Source organism: Leptopilina heterotoma, unplaced genomic scaffold (genome assembly GCF_015476425.1).
Source record: "Leptopilina heterotoma isolate Lh14 unplaced genomic scaffold, ASM1547642v1 Lhet_68, whole genome shotgun sequence".
NCBI classification, from domain to species: Eukaryota; Metazoa; Arthropoda; class Insecta; order Hymenoptera; family Figitidae; genus Leptopilina; species Leptopilina heterotoma.
The window spans coordinates 6,949,640-6,971,942 of NW_025111157.1; the positions used below are offsets into that span (position 1 = coordinate 6,949,640).

The window sequence follows — 22,303 nt, forward strand, 5'->3', positions numbered from 1 at the left end:
TTAGACAAAAATGATATTTTTCACGCAATGTAAATCAAATTTAAAAAATATGGAAATTTAATTATAAAAAGTTAGAAGCAGTATTTAAATTATTTTTTAATTTCAAGTAATAATTATTGTTTGTATTCTATAACAATTATTTAATAATAATTCTTTTTATTTGAACGATTTTTTAATAAATGTTTTGAATCAAATAATTTTTGCTTAAATCAACTAAATTGTGTATTTAAATCAAACAAATAATATTCGAACCAATAATTTCAGTAGTTGTTGTAAGCAAATACCAATTGACTAAAAAAAATTATTAATTAAAAAAAGTTGTTATTATAATAATAATAAAATTATTTGGTACCAATAAATCTTTATTTGTCAATACACAAATATAGTATCAAATAAATTTTTCCCCTCTATATAACTTAAAAATTCAATTTTAAAATACGATATAGAAGAAAATCTTTCAAATAAAAAAAAAAAGGAAAAAAGAAGTAGAATAGTACAGAAAAACAAACAAATCTTATATGAACCCATTGAAATAAAGTATTTTCAAAAAAAAAAGCCCTTTCACTTAACTCGTCACTGATTTTCTTGGTGCGCATTGTCAAGATTCTAAATAAGGGTTGGCAGAGCGCCGGCGCCGTTCTATAAATAGAGATTGCACTGCGCTTTCTGTTTGCCGGTGGCTCACACAAGAACTAAAAACCTAGTACTGCACGGTGTATTCCACCACTTGCACTTCCTCACAAAGTGCTCCTATTTTTCAATACAATTTCGCGATGAGAGCATTCGCAAACACTCACCCTTCATTTCTCTCACAATAAAACTCAAACCCAAGCCCCCCTCTCTGCCCCCCCCCTCTCAGTTCTCACACAGTGTTTCAACAAAAAAAAAGTTTACAAAAAAAGTTTACAAAAAAGCAATTACAAAAAAATACCAATTAACTCCCAAGTCAATAAAACAAAAAAAAAGCAGAACGAAAGGGGAAGAAAAGAAAACTAAAAGAGGGTTGAAAGTCAAACTCGCAAACATCGATTATTATACCATGGGGCTAAACTCGCGCGGCTAAAAAAATTATCATCGAAAAAAAAAATGACAAGAAGCAAGAAACTTCGACCCATCATTCTCAGAATGAAGAAAATTTTTCCATTTTTAAAATCAAGCACAGGCCTAAAATAGGGGGGGGGAGGGTGAAAAAAAAGTGAATCAAAACTCAAAATAATGGATTTTTGACAAGAAAATAAAATAAAATTGTGAAATGTGAAAATTGAAAAATCCAAGTGTTCAAGAGAGTGAAGGAGAGCAAAGAGAGAAAAGGGCGCGGAGAATTTTGCTAAAATAGGTAAGATTACATAAAAGCTATAAAGTAGTGATAATAGTGATAATAGTCAATAATAGTCAATAATAGTCATAATAGTCCACATACTCGAAGAGTATAAAAATAATTTTAAAAAAATTGGTTTAGAAAAAAAGAAAATTTAATTTTTTTGAGGTTGTCTCTTCCGGAATAGCGGGAAACTAATTATACTCGTGCTGAGCCCTCTCCAGGCCCGGTGGCAGAGAAGTGAACAAGAGAGGTTATTATACAAGATGCCTCTCTATTCGCGGCTGCGTAATATACTTTAAATACATTATGGAACGCACAATCCGTAAATTTTCCACTATATATACGATATCTGATAGTATATTATGTCATGTTCATGCGGCATTTACATTCAAAAACCTGAAGCACGTGGGGCGTTAATTTCACAAGTTTTCGAAACATGCGGCGATAGAAAAAAAAAAGACTCTCTAAAATTATAACAGTCAAAAAAAAAAAAAAAAAAAAAAATGTATATAAATACACATAAACTGTGCTAAGATTCTCTGTATTGCCTTTTAATACTGCAAAAGAAAATAGAAATTTTTCTTTTTGTGTTTATTTTCACGAAATTAGGAAAAAAGTTGAAAAACAAATTTTTAAAGTAATTTCCTGTGACATTACTTGATTTGTAACTACTAATGAATAGATTTACTATTTTTTAACTAATTTTTTTTTAATAAAGTTGTAAAAGACAGTATTTTACGACTTGTAAGTAGTTTTACCTATTTTTTCATACAAGTAGGTTTCCTAGAATTTTTTTACTACATAAAAGTAGTTTTAGTAAAATTTTTTACTACAAGTAGTTTTCCTAAAAATTTCTACTATTTAAAAGTAGTTTTATCAACATTTTTATTACTTACAAGTAGTTTTACTAATATTTTTTACCACTTACAAGAAGTTTAAATCACTTTTTTTAAATTACAAGTAATTTTAATCATTTTTTACTGCTTAACAGTTACTACTAATTAGTTAATAGTTAATTAATTAGTTAATAGTTACTACTAATGAGTAGATTTACTATTTTTTAACTAATTTTTTTTTAATAAAGTTGTAAAAGACAGTATTTTACGACTTGTAAGTAGTTTTACCTATTTTTTCATACAAGTAGATTTCCTAGAATTTTTTTACTACATAAAAGTAGTTTTAGTAACATTTTTTACTACAAGTAGTTTTCCTAAAAATTTCTACTACTTAAAAGTAGTTTTATTAAGATTTCTATTACTTACAAGTAGTTTTACTAATATTTTTTACCACTTACAAGAAGTTTAAATCACTTTTTTTAAATTACAAGTAATTTTAATCATTTTTTACTGCTTAACAGTTACTACTAATTAGTTAATAGTTAATTAATTAGTTAATAGTTACTACTAATGAGTAGATTTACTATTTTTTACTACTTTTTTAATTCAAGTTGTAAAAGACAGTATTTTACGACTTGTAAGTAGTTTTACCTATTTTTTCATACAAGTAAGTTTCCTAGAATTTTTTTACTACATAAAAGTAGTTTTAGTAACATTTTTTACTACAAGTAGTTTTCCTAAAAATTTCTACTACTTAAAAGTAGTTTTATTAAGATTTTAATTACTTACAAGTAGTTTTACTAATATTTTTTACTACTTACAAGAAGTTTAAATCACTTTTTTTAATTTACAAGTAATTTTAATCATTTTTTACTGCTTAACAGTTACTACTAATTAGTTAATAGTTAATTAATTAGTTAATAGTTACTACTAATGAGTAGATTTACTATTTTTTACTACTTTTTTAATTCAAGTTGTAAAAGACAGTATTTTACGACTTGTAAGTAGTTTTACCTATTTTTTCATACAAATAGGTTTCCTAGAATTTTTTTACTACATAAAAGTAGTTTTAGTAACATTTTTTACTACAAGTAGTTTTCATAAAAATTTCTACTACTTAAAAGTAGTTTTATTAACATTTTTATTACTTACAAGTAGTTTTACTAATATTTTTTACTACTTACAAGAAGTTTAAATCACTTTTTTTAAATTACAAGTAATTTTGTTCATTTTTTACTGCTTAACAGTTACTACTAATTAGTTAATAGTTAATTAATTAGTTAATAGTACTACTAATGAGTAGATTTACTATTTTTTAACTAATTTTTTTTAATAAAGTTGTAAAAGACAGTATTTTACGACTTGTAAGTAGTTTTACCTATTTTTTCATACAAGTAGGTTTCCTAGAATTTTTTTACTATATAAAAGTAGTTTTAGTAACATTTTTTACTACAAGTAGTTTTCCTAAAAATTTCTACTACTTAAAAGTAGTTTTATCAACATTTTTATTACTCACAAGTAGTTTTACTAATATTTTTTACTACTTACAAGAAGTTTAAATCACTTTTTTTTAATTTACAAGTAATTTTGATCATTTTTTACTGCTTAACAGTTACTACTAATTAGTTAATAGTTAATTAATTAGTTAATAATACTACTAATGAGTAGATTTACTATTTTTTAACTAATTTTTTTTAATAAAGTTGTAAAAGACAGTATTTTACGACTTGTAAGTAGTTTTACCTATTTTTTCATACAAGTAGGTATCCTAGAATTTTTTTACTATATAAAAGTAGTTTTAGTAACATTTTTTACTACAAGTAGTTTTCCTAAAAATTTCTACTACTTAAAAGTAGTTTTATCAACATTTTTATTACTCACAAGTAGTTTTACTAATATTTTTTACTACTTACAAGAAGTTTAAATCACTTTTTTTTAATTTACAAGTAATTTTGATCATTTTTTACTGCTTAACAGTTACTACTAATTAGTTAATAGTTAATTAATTAGTTAATAGTTACTACTAATGAGTAGATTTACTATTTTTTACTACTTTTTTAATTCAAGTTGTAAAAGACAGTATTTTACTACTTGTAAGTAGTTTTAACCATTTTCTTACTACTTACAAATAGTTTTACTAGAAATTTTTACTACTTATGAGTAGTTTTATTAATATTTTTAACTACTAACTAGTTTTTTTAATTACTTGTTTCTATTTACAAGTAATTTTAATCATTTTTTACTACTTAAAAGTAGTTAAAATTTTTTACTATTTAGAAATAGTTTCACTACCATTTTTATTACTCACAAGTAGTTTAAACTATTTCTTCCTACTTACAAGTAGTTTTAACTAGTTTTTACTATTTACATGTAGTTTTACTAATATTTTGTTTTTATTACTGACAAGTAGTTAGCAGAAAATAAAAAAAATATTAAACTACTTGTCAGTGGTTAAAAATACTACTTAATAAATAATATTAAATAACAAAACTATTAAATGATATATTTACTATGAAATAATAATTATATTCAATAATTAAATATAATTAGATTCAATTGTAATTAAAATGTTTATTATTAAATAGAATAAATAATAATTTAAAATTAATAATTATAATTATCAATGCTAGTGTAACTAATTGCAAATAGTAAAAACTGATTAAAATATATGATATCTGATGATATCTGTGAGAAGTTCAACATGGTTTTAAAAATTGTAAGTAGTACAAAAATAGTTAAAAATACTTGTAAGTAGTAAAAAATAGTAAAAAATACTTATTAATAGGAAGAAATGGTTTAACGAACCTGGAACTTGTAAAAATATTACCTATAAGTATAATTTTAATAATTTTTAACTACTTAAAAGTAGTTTAAAAATTTTTTTTCATCCTCACAAGTAGAATTACTAATATTTTTAACTACTGCCAAGTAGTTATAATCATTTTTTTACTACTTACAAGTAATTTTATTAACAATTTTTAATACTTAAAAGTAGTTAGGTTTTATAAATAAATATAAATATCAAAGACAATTTTTTAATATAAATTTTGTTTACTACTTACAAATTGTTATAACCATTTTTGCAATATTCAATATTGCACTATTTACTATTACAAGTAATTTAACCATTTTTTTACTATTTACAAGTACTTTTACTAACAATTTCTACTACGTACAAGTATGTAGTTAGATTTTATAAATAAAAATAAATGTTTTTAAAAAATTTTTTAAATAAATATTTTGAACTACTTGCAAGCTGTTGAAATCATTTCTGCAATATTCAAGTAGCTGTGACCATTATTTACTACATACAAGCAGTTTTTTTTTATAATATTCTTTACTATTAGCAAAGTAGTTTTACTATAACTTTTGAATTACTGACAAGTTGATTTTTTTGTTGACTACTTATTTATGAATTAAAAAATAATTTTCTCAGCTTAATTATAAAACTTATAATATTATAATTATAGTTATAATAAATTATTATTAAATAATTGATAATTAATAATTAAACACAAAACATATTGTCGATTCAGCAGTAAAAGTCAATTTTGGTAGTTAATTTTTTTAATTGTTATTTATTACCCCTGACACTGAACAACAGTCAGAAAAAAAGGCCCAAAGGTTTACAGGTTGCTAATCCACAGGCGTGCGATATATGTCGCATTATTTCATAATGTTGTTTTATACATTTTATACATTATATATACATAAACAAGTGGATTGACAGTTCCTTTTTGATTCTCTGCCTGAGTAAGTGACAAAATTCATTTTATCGGAACATAAAGTAGAAAATAAAATAATTTTTCTAATTATAAACCTTGCCTTTTGAAGTAATAGTAAAAAAAAGTACGCAGTAAATAACCTGAAAGTAAAGTTTCAACTTGTGAAGCCGGTAAGTATTTTTTAACAAAATAAAAATAATGGAAAAATTATAATAATAAATGGTAATAAAATAAGAAAACTTAGAATAATTCAAATTTGTTCCCTAGTTATTTTTTTAAGGTTATGTTATTATTTTAAGGTTATGTTATTCAGTGGCCACGTGCCACATACACTTTACTATGGAAAAACGTTACTAATAAAAAAAAACGTTAATAATATGACCTTAACGATTCGTTTATTTAAACTTTATAAAATTTTTAAATGAAATATTACATTAAATTAGCCAATAATTAATTAATTATATGCAGTTAATTTATTACTTATCTACTACAATAATACAATAATAATTAATTATTAAATATTACTAATTATACTAATTAAAAATTATTCTGTACTTTTTTCTAAAACGAAATGCTTTTTTGATTTTAAAAGATAAGTAACAAAATATGACACTAAATTAGTCAATAATTAAAAATTATTATATATGTAATTATTTTATTATTTATTTCGTATTGAAATAATAATTAATAATAATGATAATAATCATCAAAATAATAATAGTTAATTAACATTAGCCTTGTAGTTTTTGTTTAAACCGGATTTTTTTTATTTTATAAGATTAATAACAAAATATAACACACAGTGAGGCTCGATAAAGTTATATTAAAAAGATTTATTATTAAAACTATTTTTACAGACACTTATTCACTGATAAAATTAAAAGATTATAAAATTTAAATAAAAGAAATCTGTTTAATGCTTCTAAAAAAAACTCGATTTTTTTTAGGTTTATTCATTAAACTTTATTGGGCCTCACCGTGTGACATTATATTAGACAATAATTAATTACTTATACTTTATTAATGAATATTTATTTTATTAAAATTTATTATTTTTTTCCAGAACGAAATCAAAAAGAGAAAAAAATTTAGAAAGTGAATTTTCTCTGTTTTTCTTGCAATTTATCTTTTCTTCTGCAATCAATAATCATCACTATATTTTTCCATGAACAAAAATCAACATTTTAATCAAATCTAAAGAAAAAAAATTATTTGTAAGTATCTTTAAAAAATTAATTATAATATTTAACGAAATATAAACTAAATTAATAATTAATTACTTAGAAGTAAACTGTACATAAATATTTAATGACTAATTAGTTATAAATAAATGAATAATAAATAAATTAATAATTAATAGTCGACGAAGTTTCACTCAAAAGTTTTATCAGTTAAACTATTTTTCAGGTATTTATTCACTAATAAAATTAAAAGATTATAAGATTGAAATGAAAAAAATTGGTTTAGGGCTTTTAAAATAAACTTTACTTTTCTTCGATTTTTTGAAGGTTAATTCGTCTTAATTTATTGAGCCTCACTGTGTGATATTATATAAGACAAAAATTAATTATTTATACATCATTAATAATCATAATTAATAGATTAATTATTTATTTTATTCAAATTTATTATTTTTTTCCAGAACAAAATCCAAAAGAGAAAAAAATCTAAACACTATTTTCCCATCAACAAAAATCAACATTTCAAGCAAATCTAAAGAAAAATATTTATTTGTAAGTATCCTTAAAAAATTGATTATAATATTTAACGAAATACTAGCAAAATTTAATAATTAATTACTTAGAAGTAAATTGTAAATAAATATTTGATGACCAAACAGTTATGAATAAATGAATAAGTGAATAAATTATAAATAAATAATTACTCAATAATTATGTAAAAACAAATCATAAATAAATTAATGATTAATTAATAGTCTACATTCAAAATAAATATCAACAAAATTTTATTCTTTTCACCTTCTAGGAAATTTATACAATGGAGAACTTTGAGGACTTATCAGAAGAAACTCAAAAGATGCTTTTAGAACGAGAAATAATATTCCAGAACGAAAAAATCAGTTTAAATAAATTAATTTCAAGTGAAAATCTAAAACAGATTATTGATGCAGAAACATTAGTGGAACTTAAAATGAATCCAGAAATAAAAATTGGAACCAAACCGCCAAGAACGAAAGATTTAGAAGGAGCATATTGTACATTATTTGAAGAAATCAGTATGAAAGGGTTCATTAATACATTGCAACACGATAATCACAATATTTACATCATTAGCGGAATAGCAGGAGACGATAAAAAGGAAACTCTAATTAAGCATCTAAATGACAATCTCATTGACAAAAGTATTAAAAGTCAAATAACAGATATCGAAGAGAGCATTACCCGAATTATTAACACAAGAATACAGATATTTGACAATCAATTCGAATTCAAACAATTCAAAAAAATATGTGGAGAGAATTTTGACAAAAGGATTTATTGGATAAAATTACAAGAATCAAAATTAAAATTGACAAAAATCTACAAACCTGATTTTTATCTCGAGGCAAAGAGATTCAATGATCAAGTAATTATCGACAGGAATATAAAACAACTACTATCAAGTCCAAAATTATCGGAAACATTTATTTTCATCAATATCACCAAAAAGCAGTTAACAAGTTGGTTACAATTTCCCAATGAACATAAAATATTGAAATTTTACCAAAATTGCAATCATAATCGAATTAGATTTGTAACATCAAACGAAAATTCTTTTGAATGTATTCTTAAAAACACTTCTCAACTCATAGACGACGAAAATCCAAAAGAAGCCGTTCATTTACTTGAATTTAGACAAGGTCAGATTGTTTTGCTCAAAAGTCACGGTTCCTTGGAAGAATTGAGTAAACACCGAAGTGAGAAGTACAAAAATAGTAAATCTTTACTAGACGAACGAGATTTGATGGAAAAAATTAGGAATCAAAAATGTGTTATTATTGCCGGTTGTCCAGGTGTTGGAAAAAGTACAAGTATGATTAAATTATTGGAAAAGTTTGGTTCAGAAGAGACCCATTGGGTAATTAGAATTGATCTGGAAATGATAGCGGTGGGAAAAATTAATTTTAGTCATGATGATAATGATGCTAATGATAAGAATGGTAAGGATCATGATGCTAATGATAATGATGGTAAGGACAATGATGCTAATGATGACAATACTCCAGTCGACATAGACAAAGTGGCAGATTTCTTGCTAGATTTTCTAGAAACTCAGAAGAATAGTTTTACCAAAACGTTGCTGAATTTAGCCCTACGTGACGAAAATTTCAAAAGACCGTTACTACTCGCTTTTGATGGCTTTGATAATCTAGACAAAAACAACAGAAGCAATGTTATCTCATTGTTGAAATTTTTAAAGGACAAAACACATGTCAAACTTTTGATAACAACTCCTCCCAATTGTCAGCAAATTTTAGAAGCTTCCCTATCGACATTTGCTGTAAAACTTGAAGCTATGGATGATTCAACAACAACCGAATTCATCAAAAATTATTTAAACAATTTCAGTTTGCTATCAAGTGCAGAAGAGGATGATATTAAAGAAGATTTCAGTTTTCCATCAGACACAGAAGATGATGACAGTAAAAAAGAAAGTTCAATAACATACGTACAATCCCTTTTAGCCAAAATGCAAAAAGTGTTCAATTGTTCCGAAAGTTTTGGCAATCCCCTGCTGATAAATTTAATCCTACACGGTTCTGCAGTACATTTCAAAACATGGCTTCAAGATAAAAACAAGGTTCCGGATTTTAGTTATGTAGGCGATGATCTTTGGGAAGTATTGGAAAATTTTATTGAAAGAAGTTATAATATTTACTTTCAGATAAATTCAGAAGAGAACACTGTAAGAAGGATGCAAGATAAAATAATTTTCGACAAGTACCACAAAGATTTGGCGAAATTTTTACTTTTCAAATCAGTCAAAGAGGAATATTTGGAGGAATTGAAGGAAATCGTTTCTTCTGTTGGAACTATTCGGTATCATCAAATTAACTCTATTCAATCATCAAGTAACTTGACTCAATCATCAGTCAACTTAACTCCATCAACAGTCAACTTTACTCCATCATCAATCAACTTTGCCCACCCAATTTTTAGCGAATACTTCTCAACCAAAATTTTCACCAACTGGATACGAAAATGGAAGAGAGAAAATGGGACCAAATTCCCGAATGCTGAGAAAAAGAAATTTTTCACAAAAGTACTAGTGGAACCGGATTTTAGAATAGTGAGAAAATTCCTAAACACCTATTTCTTGAAGGAAAGACCTAAAGACGTCTGTTTCGAAAAAGAACTTTATCACCCAACCATTCTGTTTAGGGCAATCGAGGAAAACAATCCGGGAATCGTAAATTTCGTCCTAGACAATTTTGACCAAATGGATCTTAATTCTACGGACGAAAACGGAACATCTCTTTTGTGTACTGCAGTAATATCTACTAATTTCGACATTGTACAACTTTTAATCCACCTGGGTGCCACAATCGATACAACAGTCCTCTACACTGCAGTTGAAACTGAAAATTTAGAAGTTGTCCAATTTTTACTAAAAAAAGGAGCAGATATTAATTGCACAGATAAATTAGGTCGCAAAATTTTACAAATAGCAGCCGATTCGAATTTTTTCCAATATGAATTCCTACAGACTGAATCTGAATCTAAAGCAGAAATTGACAAATTAAAAATGGTCAGATTTTTAATAGAGCAGGGAGCGGATATTCACCCCAAGGATGACAGATATTCCAAATCTTTACTGGAGTACTCGGTGGAAATATCAAATTTTACAATGGTCGAATTTTTATTGGGGAAAAACTTTGATGTCAATGCTCGTGACAAATATGGTAGAACAGTTTTGTATTACGCATTCGAATCAGGCAATTTACAGATGGTCGAATTTTTACTAAAGAAAGGCGCGGACATCAACATCGAGGATAATAACGGAATACCAATGTGGACCATAGGGTTCGAAACAGCTACAATCGAAATCGTTGATCTTCTGATAAAAAACGGTGTAGATGTCGACATGATGATTAACTATAAGGACTATTCTCATAAAACTCTTTTGCACACTGCAGCTCTAAGTGGCAGTTTACAAACATTCGAATTTCTAGCCAAAAACGGTGCTAACTTGAATGCTGAAGACCAATTTGGAAAATCGGTTCTGCATTTTGCGGTGACGAAGGTACAATTTCATATTATCGAATTTTTGGTACAACATGGTGCGAAGTTTAATGCTAAAGACCTAAATGAAAAATCCGTCTTGCACTATGCTGTCGAGTTTGGTACTTATAAAATCGTCGAGTATTTGGTTGAGAACGGTGCTAAGCTTAATGATGAGAATATATATGGTGAGACAATTTTGCACTATGCTTGTAAATTTGGTGATTTGAAACTAGTTGATTTTCTTGTACAGAAAGGCGCTGTGGTAAATGCTAAGCAAAAGAATGGGAAATCTGTTTTGCACTACGCGGCAGAACGGGGCGACTTTAAGATTGTTAAGTACTTAGTAACGCAGAAAGCTGAGATCAACGAGGAGGACAATTCTATCACATCGATTTTACACTCTGCTGCCGGTTATGGCAGTTTGGAAATGGTAAAATTTTTGGTTGCTGCCGGCGCTAATGTGCGTGCTAGAGACCAAAGTGGTAGATCTGTTCTGCACAGAGCTGTGGACGTTAATAATTTGGAAATGGTAAAATTCCTAATGAACGGTGTGGATAAGGACGAAATAGCCCGAAGCGAGGATCATTACGGGGCTACTCTTTTACACATTGCAGCAGAAAATAATAATTTCGAGATGGTACGATTCCTAACTGAACAAGGAGCGATAGTTAATGCTATAAATATGCATTCCTATTCGGTTTTGCACACTGCGATCGAATCGGCCGACATGGACATGGTCGAATTTCTGATCAATAAAGGTGCCAAGGTGAATGTTATGGATAGATGGGGCATAACAACTTTGCACATAGCGGCAAATAAACGTGACTTTGAAATGGTGAATTTTTTGATACAAAAAGGAGCGGATGTTAACGCAAAAGATCACAATGGTAGATCCGTATTGCATTGTGCAGCTGAAAATGGTAACCAACAGACGGTTGAATATCTAATAGAAAAAGGTGCCAACGTATATTGTAAGGATCAAAACGGTAGGGGCATTCTACAAACGGCAGTCGTCTACAACCAATGGAATTTGGTTCAATTTCTACTGGAGCAATGCGATGATCAGATGAAATACAAAAATAAAATGGGGTGTTCACTAATTCATAAAGCGTGTGAAACGGATAATTTTGCTATTGCTGAATTTTTGCTGCAACGTGGGGCTGATATCAATGAAAAGTACAAAGATGGTAGTTCTCTTTTACACTGTGCGACTAAATATGCTGACATAAAGTTACTTGAATTTCTTCTAAAGCACGGTGCGGATATTCATGCTAAGGATAACAATGGTAAAACAGCTTTGCAATATGTGAGTGATAATATTGACAATTATTCCTCTTCATTGAGAAATGATCATGATCCCAAGAAGACAATTGAATTATTGACAAGTAATGGGGCCGATATTAATTCGCTGGATATTAAGGATTTTTACTATTATCCTGATATCGTTGATTATATAAAGGGAAAACAGGAACAAATGACTGCAGAATAAATAGCTGTATTACTTACATTTTTCAAAAATTTGAAATGTACATTTGATTTGAACAATAAATAATTTTTTTTAAACTATCTATACACTACCGTCGGGAATTATCGGTACGGCTGCACGCGCACGGCCCAAAAACATACCAATCATTAAATCAGGATTTTTTTGTAAATACAAATGTCAAAAAATTAACAAATATACCATTCGAAAGATTATTAAATTCTACGATTAATGATACATAACTGAAAATTTTAATAATTTATACAAAGATTGCAGCAATCAACAAATTTGACAAAAAAATTTTAAAAATAAAATTTTTTTTGGAGATTTTTTCAAACCCTGCACATTTTCTAAAATATGTAGAAAAAATTTAAAACTTCTATAGGTGTGATCATTCAAGTCTCATCTTTAATTTATGACCAAAAGAGTTTAAAAATCTTATTCGGTTCGTGCAGGGGTTGAAAAAAATTCCAAAAAAAATTTACTTTTAAAACTTTTTTGTCAAATTTGTCGATTGCTGCAATCTTTGTATAAATTATTAAAATTTTCAGTTATGTATTATTAATCGTAGAATTTAATTATCTTTCGAATGGTATATTTGTTAATTTTCTGACATTTGTATTTACAAAAGAATCGTGATTTAAAGATTAGTATGTTTTTGGGCCGTGCTCGTGCAGCCGTACCGATAATTCCCGACGGTAGTGTACATAATACCTTTTGCTCTAAATTTCATAAACAAAAAGATCCTTTTCCACTTTTCTTGAAATTTCAATAATTAAAAGTCAAAATTTTAAATAACAATTTGTTAAAATATATACTAATTTGTTAAAACTTTTATGTAATCATTTAATTATAAATAAGAAAATTTTAATAATAATTGATTGAAGTTTTAAATAAACATTGAAAATTCAAATAATAGTTTGTCAAAATTTTTAAATAAATAACAATTCAATATTATAATTAAAAGAATTTTAAATAAAAATTATGGATGAAAGTTTAAACAATAATTGAGCCTCGCAATTCAATTTGTTAAATATTTTTTAAATAATTAACAAATCAATTATAAATAAAAAAAATTTTATAAATAATTTATTAAAATTTTAAATAATTGAAATTTCAAGTAATATTTTAAAAAATTTAAACAAAACACAAACATTTTCAACAACAACCATTTGTTAGAATTTTTAAATGAATAATTAAAAGCAAATTAAATTAATAACTGGTTAAAATTTCAAATAATATGGTAGTTGCACCAGTGAAAGCACTATACAAAAAATATTTTTTAGTTTCTTATTTCTTCAAAATATAGTTTTTGATCAAAAAAATTGATTTAATATGCAAGTTATTTCTGAAAATAATTTTTTTATTTTTTGGTGGGTTATGAACATGATAAATAAACGAAGCATAAACAGAAAAAAGGTTACAAGTTTCACGTGCAATTAAATAATATCTCTGGGTGCGTAATCAGGAAAATATGATTGAAGAATGTCAATTAAATGTAAAAAATATCGAAAGTATACATTTTCTTAAATGTTACTTTCACTGGTGCCACTACCCTATAGTTTTTAAAAATTTCGAATAAAAATTGTTAAAACTGTAAATAACAATTCAAAAATGAAAAAAAAATTTCAAATAATAATTGGTTGTGAATTTAAAATAATAATTTGTAAATGGTAGAAACTGGTTAAAACTATTTGTAAGTTGTACAAAATGATTAAAAATACTTGTAAGCAGTAAAAAATAGTCTTCTGCTACTTGTAAACAGTAGAAAGTACTTTCTAGTAGGAAAAATAGTTATTTTATTATCAGAATAGTAAAATATCGTTAAATTATTGATTAATTAACTACCTATAACAATAATAATAATAATTATTATTATATAATGTTATAATTATAGTTGTAATTAATTACATTATAAATATTAATTAATAATTTATAATTATTAATTAAACACAAAACATTTTTTCGATTCAGTAGTAAAAATCAATTTTGGTCAGACAATTTTTTAAATCGATATTTATTGCTCCTGACAGTGGACAACAGTCAGAAAAAAAGGCTCGCAGGTTAACAGGTTGCTTATCCACAGGCGTGCGATATAAACCTTACAAATGCGCATGATTAGAGCTTAGAGGAGACGCTCAACAATTTCGTTCATTTCGCTTTATTTCATAATGTTGTTTCATCTCTCGCAATAAACAGTTTTAGTCAGCCGACATAGTTCAGTCCTGCAGAACTACATATACATAAGCAAGTGAATTGACAGTTCATTTCTGATTCACTGCCTGGGAAAGTGACAAAATTTATTTCATCGGAACGTAAAGTAGAAAATAAAATAATTTTTCTGATTATACACCTTGTCCTTTTGAAGTAACAGTAAAAAAAAGTAAACCGAATATAACCTAAAAGTAAAGTTTCAACTTGTGAAGCCGGTAAGTATTTTTTTAACATAATAAAAGTAATGGAAAAATTATAATAATTCCAATTTGTTCCCTTGTTTTTTTAAACGATTCGTTTTTGATTTTATAAAATTTAAAAACGAAATATTACATTAAATAAGCCAATTGTTAATGGATTGTATGTAATTATTTTATTATTTATATAATTATTATAATAAGAATTAGTAATAATGTGTACAAATAATAATTTATAATTATAATGATTAAAATTTGTTCCGTATTTTTTTTTCTAAAAGGATTCGCTTCCTTCATTTTAAAAGATAAATAACAAAATATGACACTAAATTAGGCAATAATCAATTAATTATATGCAGTGAGTTTATTACATATCTACTATAATAATAATAATAAGTAATAATAATAAAGAAATAATAATAATAATTAAAATTTGCCATGTAGTTTTTTTCTAAAACGATTCGCTATTTTGATATTAAAAGATAAATAAAAACATATGACACTAAATTACGCAATAATTAATTAATTAATTATATGTAATTATTTTATTAGATATCTATTGTAATAATAATGAAAAATAATAATAATTAATTATTAATAATTATACTAATTAAAATTTGTTCCGTAGTTTCTCTCTAAAACGAAACGCTTTTTTGATTTTAAAAGATAAAGATCAAATTTTGAAAGTAAATTAGGCAATAATTAATTAATTATTTGTAGTTACTTCATTACTTATCTATTATAATAATAATATAATAATAATAATAATAATAATAATAATATTAATTACTAATTCTAATAATTAAAATTTGTCCCGTAATTTTTTTCTAAAAAGATTCGCTTTTTATATTTTTAAAGATAAATAACAAAATATGACACTAAATTAGGCAATAATTAATTATATGTAAGTATTTTATTTATTTTGAATTGCAATAATGATTAATAATAATGATAATAATCAAAATCATAGTAATTAAAAATTGCTTTGTAGTTTTTTTAATCGATTCTTTTATTTTATTTTATAAGATAAGATAAACTTTATCGGGCCTTACAGTGTAACATTATATTAGTAAATAATTAATTATTTATACATCATTAATAATCATAAATAATAGATAGTTATTTATTTTATTCAAATTTATTATTTTTTCAGAACGAAATCAAAAAGAGAAAAGAAAATCTATAAAGTGAATTTGCTTTATTACTCTTACAATTTATCTTTCCGTCTGCAATTACTAAATCATCGTTCTATTTTTTCATCAACAATAATCAACATTTCAAGCAACTCTAAAAAAAATACTTATTTGTAAGTATCCTTAAAAAATTGATTATAATATTTAACGAAATACTAGCAAAATTTAATAATTAATTACTTAGAAGTAAATTGTAAATAAATATTTAATGACTAATTAGTTAAGAATAAATGAATAAGTGAATAAATTATAAATAAATAATTAGTCAATAATTAGGTAAAAACGAATTATAAGTAAATTAATAATTAATTAATAGAATACATTCAAAATAAATATCAACAAAATTTTATTCTTTTCACCTTCTAGGAAATTTCAACAATGGAGAACTTTGAGGACTTATCAGAAGAAACACAAAAGATGCTTTTAGAACGAGAAATAATATTCCAGAACGAAAAAATCAGTTTAAATAAATTAATTTCAAGTGAAAATCTAAAACAGATTATTGATGCTGAAACATTAGTGGAACTCAAAATGAATCAAGAAATAAAAATTGGAACCAAGCCGCCAAGATCGAGAGATTTAGAAGGAGCATATTTTACATTATTTGAAGAAATCAGTATGAAAGGGTTCATTAATACATTACAACACGATAATCACAATATTTACATCATTAGCGGAATAGCAGGAGACGATAAAAAGGAAACTCTAATTAAGCATCTAAATGACAATCTCATTGACAAAAGTATTAAAAGTCAAATAACAGATTTCGAAGAGAGCATTACCCGAATTATTAACACAAGAATACAGATATTTGACAATCAATTTGAATTCAAACAATTCAAAAAAATATGTGGAGAGAATTTTGACAAAAGGATTTATTGGATAAAATTACAAGAATCAAAATTAAAATTGACAAAAATCTACAAAACTGATTTTTATCTCGAGGCAAAGAGATTCAATGATCAAGTAATTATCGACAGGAACATAAAACAACTACTATCAAGTCCAAAATTATCGGAAACATTTATTTTCATCAATATCACCAAAAAGCAGTTAACAAGTTGGTTACAATTTCCCAATGATCGAAAGAAATTTGAATTTGAACATAATTACGAACATCATCGAATTAGATTTGTAACATCAAACGAAAATTCTTTTGAATGTATTCTTAAAAACACTTCTCAACTCATAGACGACGAAAATCCAAAAGAAGCCGTTCATTTACTTGAATTTAGACAAGGTCAGATTGTTTTGCTCAAAAGTCACGGTTCCTTGGAAGAATTGAGTAAACACCGAAGTGAGAAGTACAAAAATAGTAAATCTTTACTAGACGAACGAGATTTAATGGAAAAAATTAGGAATCAAAAATGTGTTATTATTGCCGGTTGTCCAGGTATCGGAAAAAGTACAAGTATGATTAAATTATTGGAAAAGTTTGGTTCAGAAGAGACCCATTGGGTAATTAGAATTGATCTGGAAATGAAAGAGGTGGGAAAAATTAATTTTAGTAAGGATGATGATGATGCTAATGATAATGATGGTAAGGATCCTGATGCTAATAATGACAATGGTAAGGATGATGATGCTAATAATGCTAATGATAATGATGGTGAAGATAATTATGCTGCTGATAATGATGCTAATGATAATGATGCTTTTGGTAGTCTGCTAACGGCACTATCATTATCATCACTATCATTAGGTAGTGATTCTAAAGATAGTGATGCTACCGATAATGATGCTGATGATATCAATACTCCAGTCAACTTAGACAAAGTAGTAGATTTCTTGCTAGATTTGCAAGAAACTCAAAAGAATAGTTTTACCAAAACGTTGCTGAATTTAGCCCTACGTGACGAAAATTTCAAAAGACCGTTACTACTCGCTTTTGACGGCTTTGATAATCTAAACGAAAACAACAGAAGCAATGTTATCTCATTGTTGAAATTTTTAAAGGAGAAAACACCTGTCAAACTTTTGATAACAACTCCTCCCAATTGTCAGCAAATTTTAGAAGCTTCCCTATCGACATTTGCTATAAAACTCGAAGCTATGGATAATTCAACAACAACCGAATTCATCAAAAATTATTTAAACAATTTCAGTTTGCTATCAAGTACAGAAGAGGATGATAGTAAAAAAGATTTCAGTTTTCCATCAGACACAGAAGATGATGACAGTAAAAAAGAAAGTTCAATAACATACGTACAATCCCTTTTAGCCAAAATGCAAAAAGTGTTCAATTGTTCCGAAAGTTTTGGCAATCCCCTGCTGATAAATTTAATCCTACACGGTTCTGCAGAACATTTCAAAACATGGCTTCAAGATAAAAACAAGGTTCCGGATTTCAGTTATGTAGGCGATGATCTTTGGGAAGTATTGGAAAATTTTATTGAAAGAAGTTATAATATTTACTTTCAGATAAATTCAGAAGAGAACACTGCAAGAAGGATGCAAGATAAAATAATTTTCGACAAGTACCACAAAGATTTGGCGAAATTTTTACTTTTCAAATCAGTCAAAGAGGAATATTTGGAGGAATTGAAGGAAATCGTTTCTTCTGTTGGAACTATTCGGTATCATCAAATTAACTCTATTCAATCATCAAGTAACTTGACTCAATCATCAGTCAACTTAACTCCATCAACAGTCAACTTTACTCCATCATCAATCAACTTTACCCACCCAATTTTTAGCGAATACTTCTCAACCAAAATTTTCACCAACTGGATACGAAAATGGAAGAGAGAAAATGGGACCAAATTCCCGAATGCTGAGAAAAAGAAATTTTTCACAAAAGTACTAGTGGAACCGGATTTTAGAATAATGAGAAAATTCCTAAACACCTATTTCTTGAAGGAAAGACCTAAAGACGTCTGTTTCGAAAAAGAACTTTATCACCCAACCATTTTGTTTAGGGCAATCGAGGAAAACAATCCGGGAATTGTAAATTTCGTGCTAGACAATTTTGACCAAATGGATCTTAATTCTACGGACGAAAACGGAACATCTCTTTTGTGTACTGCAGTAATATCTACTAATTTCGACATTGTACAACTTCTAATCAACCTGGGTGCCACAATCGATGCAACAGTCCTCCACACTGCAGTTGCAACTGAAAATTTAAAAGTTGTCAAATTTTTACTAAAGAAAGGAGCAGATGTCAATTGCGAAGATAAATTAGGTCACAAAATTTTAAAAACAGCTGCTGATTCGAATTTTTTCCAGCATGAATTCCTCAAATCTGAATCTGTATCTGAATCAGAATCAGAAATTGACAAATTAAAAATGGTCAGATTTTTAATAGAGCAGGGAGCGGATATTCACGCCAAGGACAGATATTCCAAATCTTTACTGGAGTACTCGGTGGAAATATCAAATTTCAATATGGTCGAATTTGTACTGCAAGAAAATTTTGATGTCAATGCTCGTGACTGTTATGGTAGGTCAAGTTTGTATTACGCGTTCGAATCAGGCAATTTGCAGATGGTCGAATTTTTACTAAAGAAAGGCGCGGACATCAACATCGAGGGTAATTACAGAATACCAATATGGACCATAGGGTTTGAAATGGCTACAATCGATATGATTGATCTTCTGATAAAACACGGTATAAATGTCGACATAATGATTAATTATAAGGACTATTCTCATAAAACTCTTTTGCACACTGCAGCTCTAAGTGGCAGTTTACAAACATTCGAATTTCTAGCCAAAAACGGTGCTAACTTGAATGCTAAAGACCAAAATGGAAAATCGGTTCTGCATTATGCAGTAACGAAGGCACAATTTCATATTGTCAAATTTTTGATACAACATGATGCGAAATGTAATGCTAAAGACCAGGAGGAAAGGTCTGTTTTGCACTATGCGGTCGAGTTCGGCACCCAAAAAATCGTCGAGTATTTGATTGAGAACGATGCTAAGTTTTATGATAAGGATCGACACAGTGTGACAATTTTACACAATGCTTGTAAATTTGGCAATTTAAAACTAATTGATTTTCTTGTACGGAAAGGCGCTGTGGTGAATGCTAAGGATAAGGATGGGAAATCTGTTTTGCACTACGCGGCAGAACGGGGCGATTTGAAGATTGTTAAATACTTAGTGAAGCAGAGAGCTAAGATCAACGAGAGGGACAAGTATGTCAGATCCATTTTACACTCTGCTGCCGGTTCTGGTAATTTGGAAATGGTAAAATTTTTGGTTGCTGCCGGCGCTAATGTGCGTGCTAGAGACAAAAGTGGTAGATCTGTTCTGCACAGAGCTGTGGACGTTAATAATTTGGAAATGGTAAAATTCCTAATGAACGATGTGGATGAGGACGAAATAGCACGAAGCAAGGACGATTTTGGGACTACTCTTTTGCACACTGCAGGAAGAATTGGTAATTTAGAGATGGTACGATTCCTAACTGAACAAGGAGCGAACGTTAATGCTAAAAATAAGGAATACTATTCGGTTTTGCACAGTGTGATGGAATCGGCCAACAAGGACATTGTTGAATTTCTGGTCAATCAAGGCGCCAAGGTGAATTTTATGGATAGACGGGGCAGAACAATTTTGCACTTGGCGGCTGAGTATACAAACTTTGAGATTGTTAAATTTTTGATAGAAAAAGGAGCGAATATTTTAGTTGCCGACGAAAATGAACGAACGATTTTGCACATTGCGGCAATTAGAGGTGACTTTGAGATGGTGAATTTTTTGATACAAAAAGGCGCGGATGTTAACGCAAAAGATGACGAAGGCAGATCCGTATTGCATTGTGCAGCTGAAAGTGGTAGCCGACAGACGGTTGAATATCTAATAGAGAAAGGAGCCAACGTACATTGCAAGGATCAAAACGGTAGGAGCATTTTACAAGCAGCAGTTATCTACAACCACTCGAATTTGGTTCAACTTCTACTGGAGCAATGCGAAGATCAGATTAAATACAAAAATAAAATGGGTTCTTCATTAATTCATTTAGCGTGTGAAACGGATAATTTTGAGATTGCTGAATTTTTGCTGCAACGTGGGGCTGATATCAATGAAAAGTACAAAGATGGTAGTTCTCTTTTACACTATGGGACTAAATGTTCTGACATAAAGTTACTCGAATTTCTTCTGAAGAACGGTGCAGATATTCACGCTAAGGATAACAATGGTAAAACAGCTTTGCAAAATGTGAGTGATACTATTTACAATTATTCCTATTCGTGGAGATATGATCGCAAGAAGACAATTGATTTATTGACGAGATATGGGGCCGATATTAATTCGCTGGATATTAAGGATTTTCACTATTATTGTGATATCGTTGATTACATAAAGACAAAACAGGGACAAAAGACTGAAGAATAAATATCTGTATTATTTATATTTTTCAGAAGTTTGAATTTTTTACTTGAAGAAAAGCAGCACGAATTATTGTAAAATAAATATTTATATTTTGGCTAAATTTTTAGTTATCGAAAAAAAGCACAAATATCTGTAGAATAAATATTTCTATTTTAACTAAATTACACATCAATTACAAAACTTGAAAACAATTATGTAAATTTGATTCCAACAATAAATAATTTTTTTAACACTATAATTAATACCATTTGCTCCAAAATTCATATACCTAAAAATACTTATCCATATCCATGCTTAACAATTCAAATAGAAACAAAAAAATTTTAATCATAATTTCAAATTATTATTTGTTAAAATTTTAAATAATTGAAATTTCAAGTGATATTTTAACAAATTTAAACAAAACACAAACATTTGTTAAACTTTATAAATAAACAATTTAAAAAAGTACAAAATTAATAATTGGTTAAAGTTTTAAATAATAATTTGTCCAAAATTCGAATGAAAATTTGTTGAAACTGTAAAAACAATTCAAAAACAAATAAAAATTTTTTAATTAATAATTTGTTGAGAATTCAAATAATAATTTGTTAAAATTTTTAAGTACAAAACTATTAAATTACTATTAAAAATTTTTTTTTAAATAATTAGTTGAAATTTAAGATAATAATTTTATATCATTTTAAATAAAATTTCAATTAGAAATGAAAAATAATTGTTAATTGAATTTTTGAATAAGAATTTGTTAAATATTCAAATAATAATA

General features: G+C 27.2%; 2 protein-coding genes across 3 annotated transcripts in view; both read left to right on the forward strand.

Annotated features, from left to right (window-relative positions):
• The first annotated feature begins 561 nt into the window (after nucleotides 1-561).
• Nucleotides 562-22,303, forward strand: part of LOC122510220 — a 39,211-nt gene continuing 17,469 nt past the window's right edge. The window contains exon 1 of one of the 2 annotated variants that reach the window (XM_043624691.1): nucleotides 562-1,336. The gene's annotated coding sequence lies outside the window, so the exon portion shown is untranslated. The remainder of the gene's footprint in view (nucleotides 1,337-22,303) is intronic. The other variant, XM_043624692.1, reaches the window with a different exon arrangement.
• On the forward strand, nucleotides 5,806-21,779 carry LOC122510197. Its single transcript, XM_043624665.1, has 5 exons — nucleotides 5,806-6,052; nucleotides 6,946-7,096; nucleotides 7,525-7,615; nucleotides 7,869-12,593; nucleotides 16,561-21,779. Exons 4-5 carry the CDS (start codon nucleotides 7,881-7,883, stop codon nucleotides 21,538-21,540), a joined length of 9,693 nt encoding a protein of 3,230 aa, XP_043480600.1. The 5' UTR covers nucleotides 5,806-6,052; nucleotides 6,946-7,096; nucleotides 7,525-7,615; nucleotides 7,869-7,880; the 3' UTR covers nucleotides 21,541-21,779.

Bases quoted from the DNA above. Each gene is read 5' to 3' on its own strand.
- LOC122510197 (XM_043624665.1), top strand. From the start codon at position 7,881: ATGGAGAACTTTGAGGACTTATCAGAAGAAACTCAAAAGATGCTTTTA. The intron at 12,594-16,560 runs TAAATAGCTGTA...TTCACCTTCTAG, and splicing joins AGGAACAAATGACTGCAGAA to GAAATTTCAACAATGGAGAA.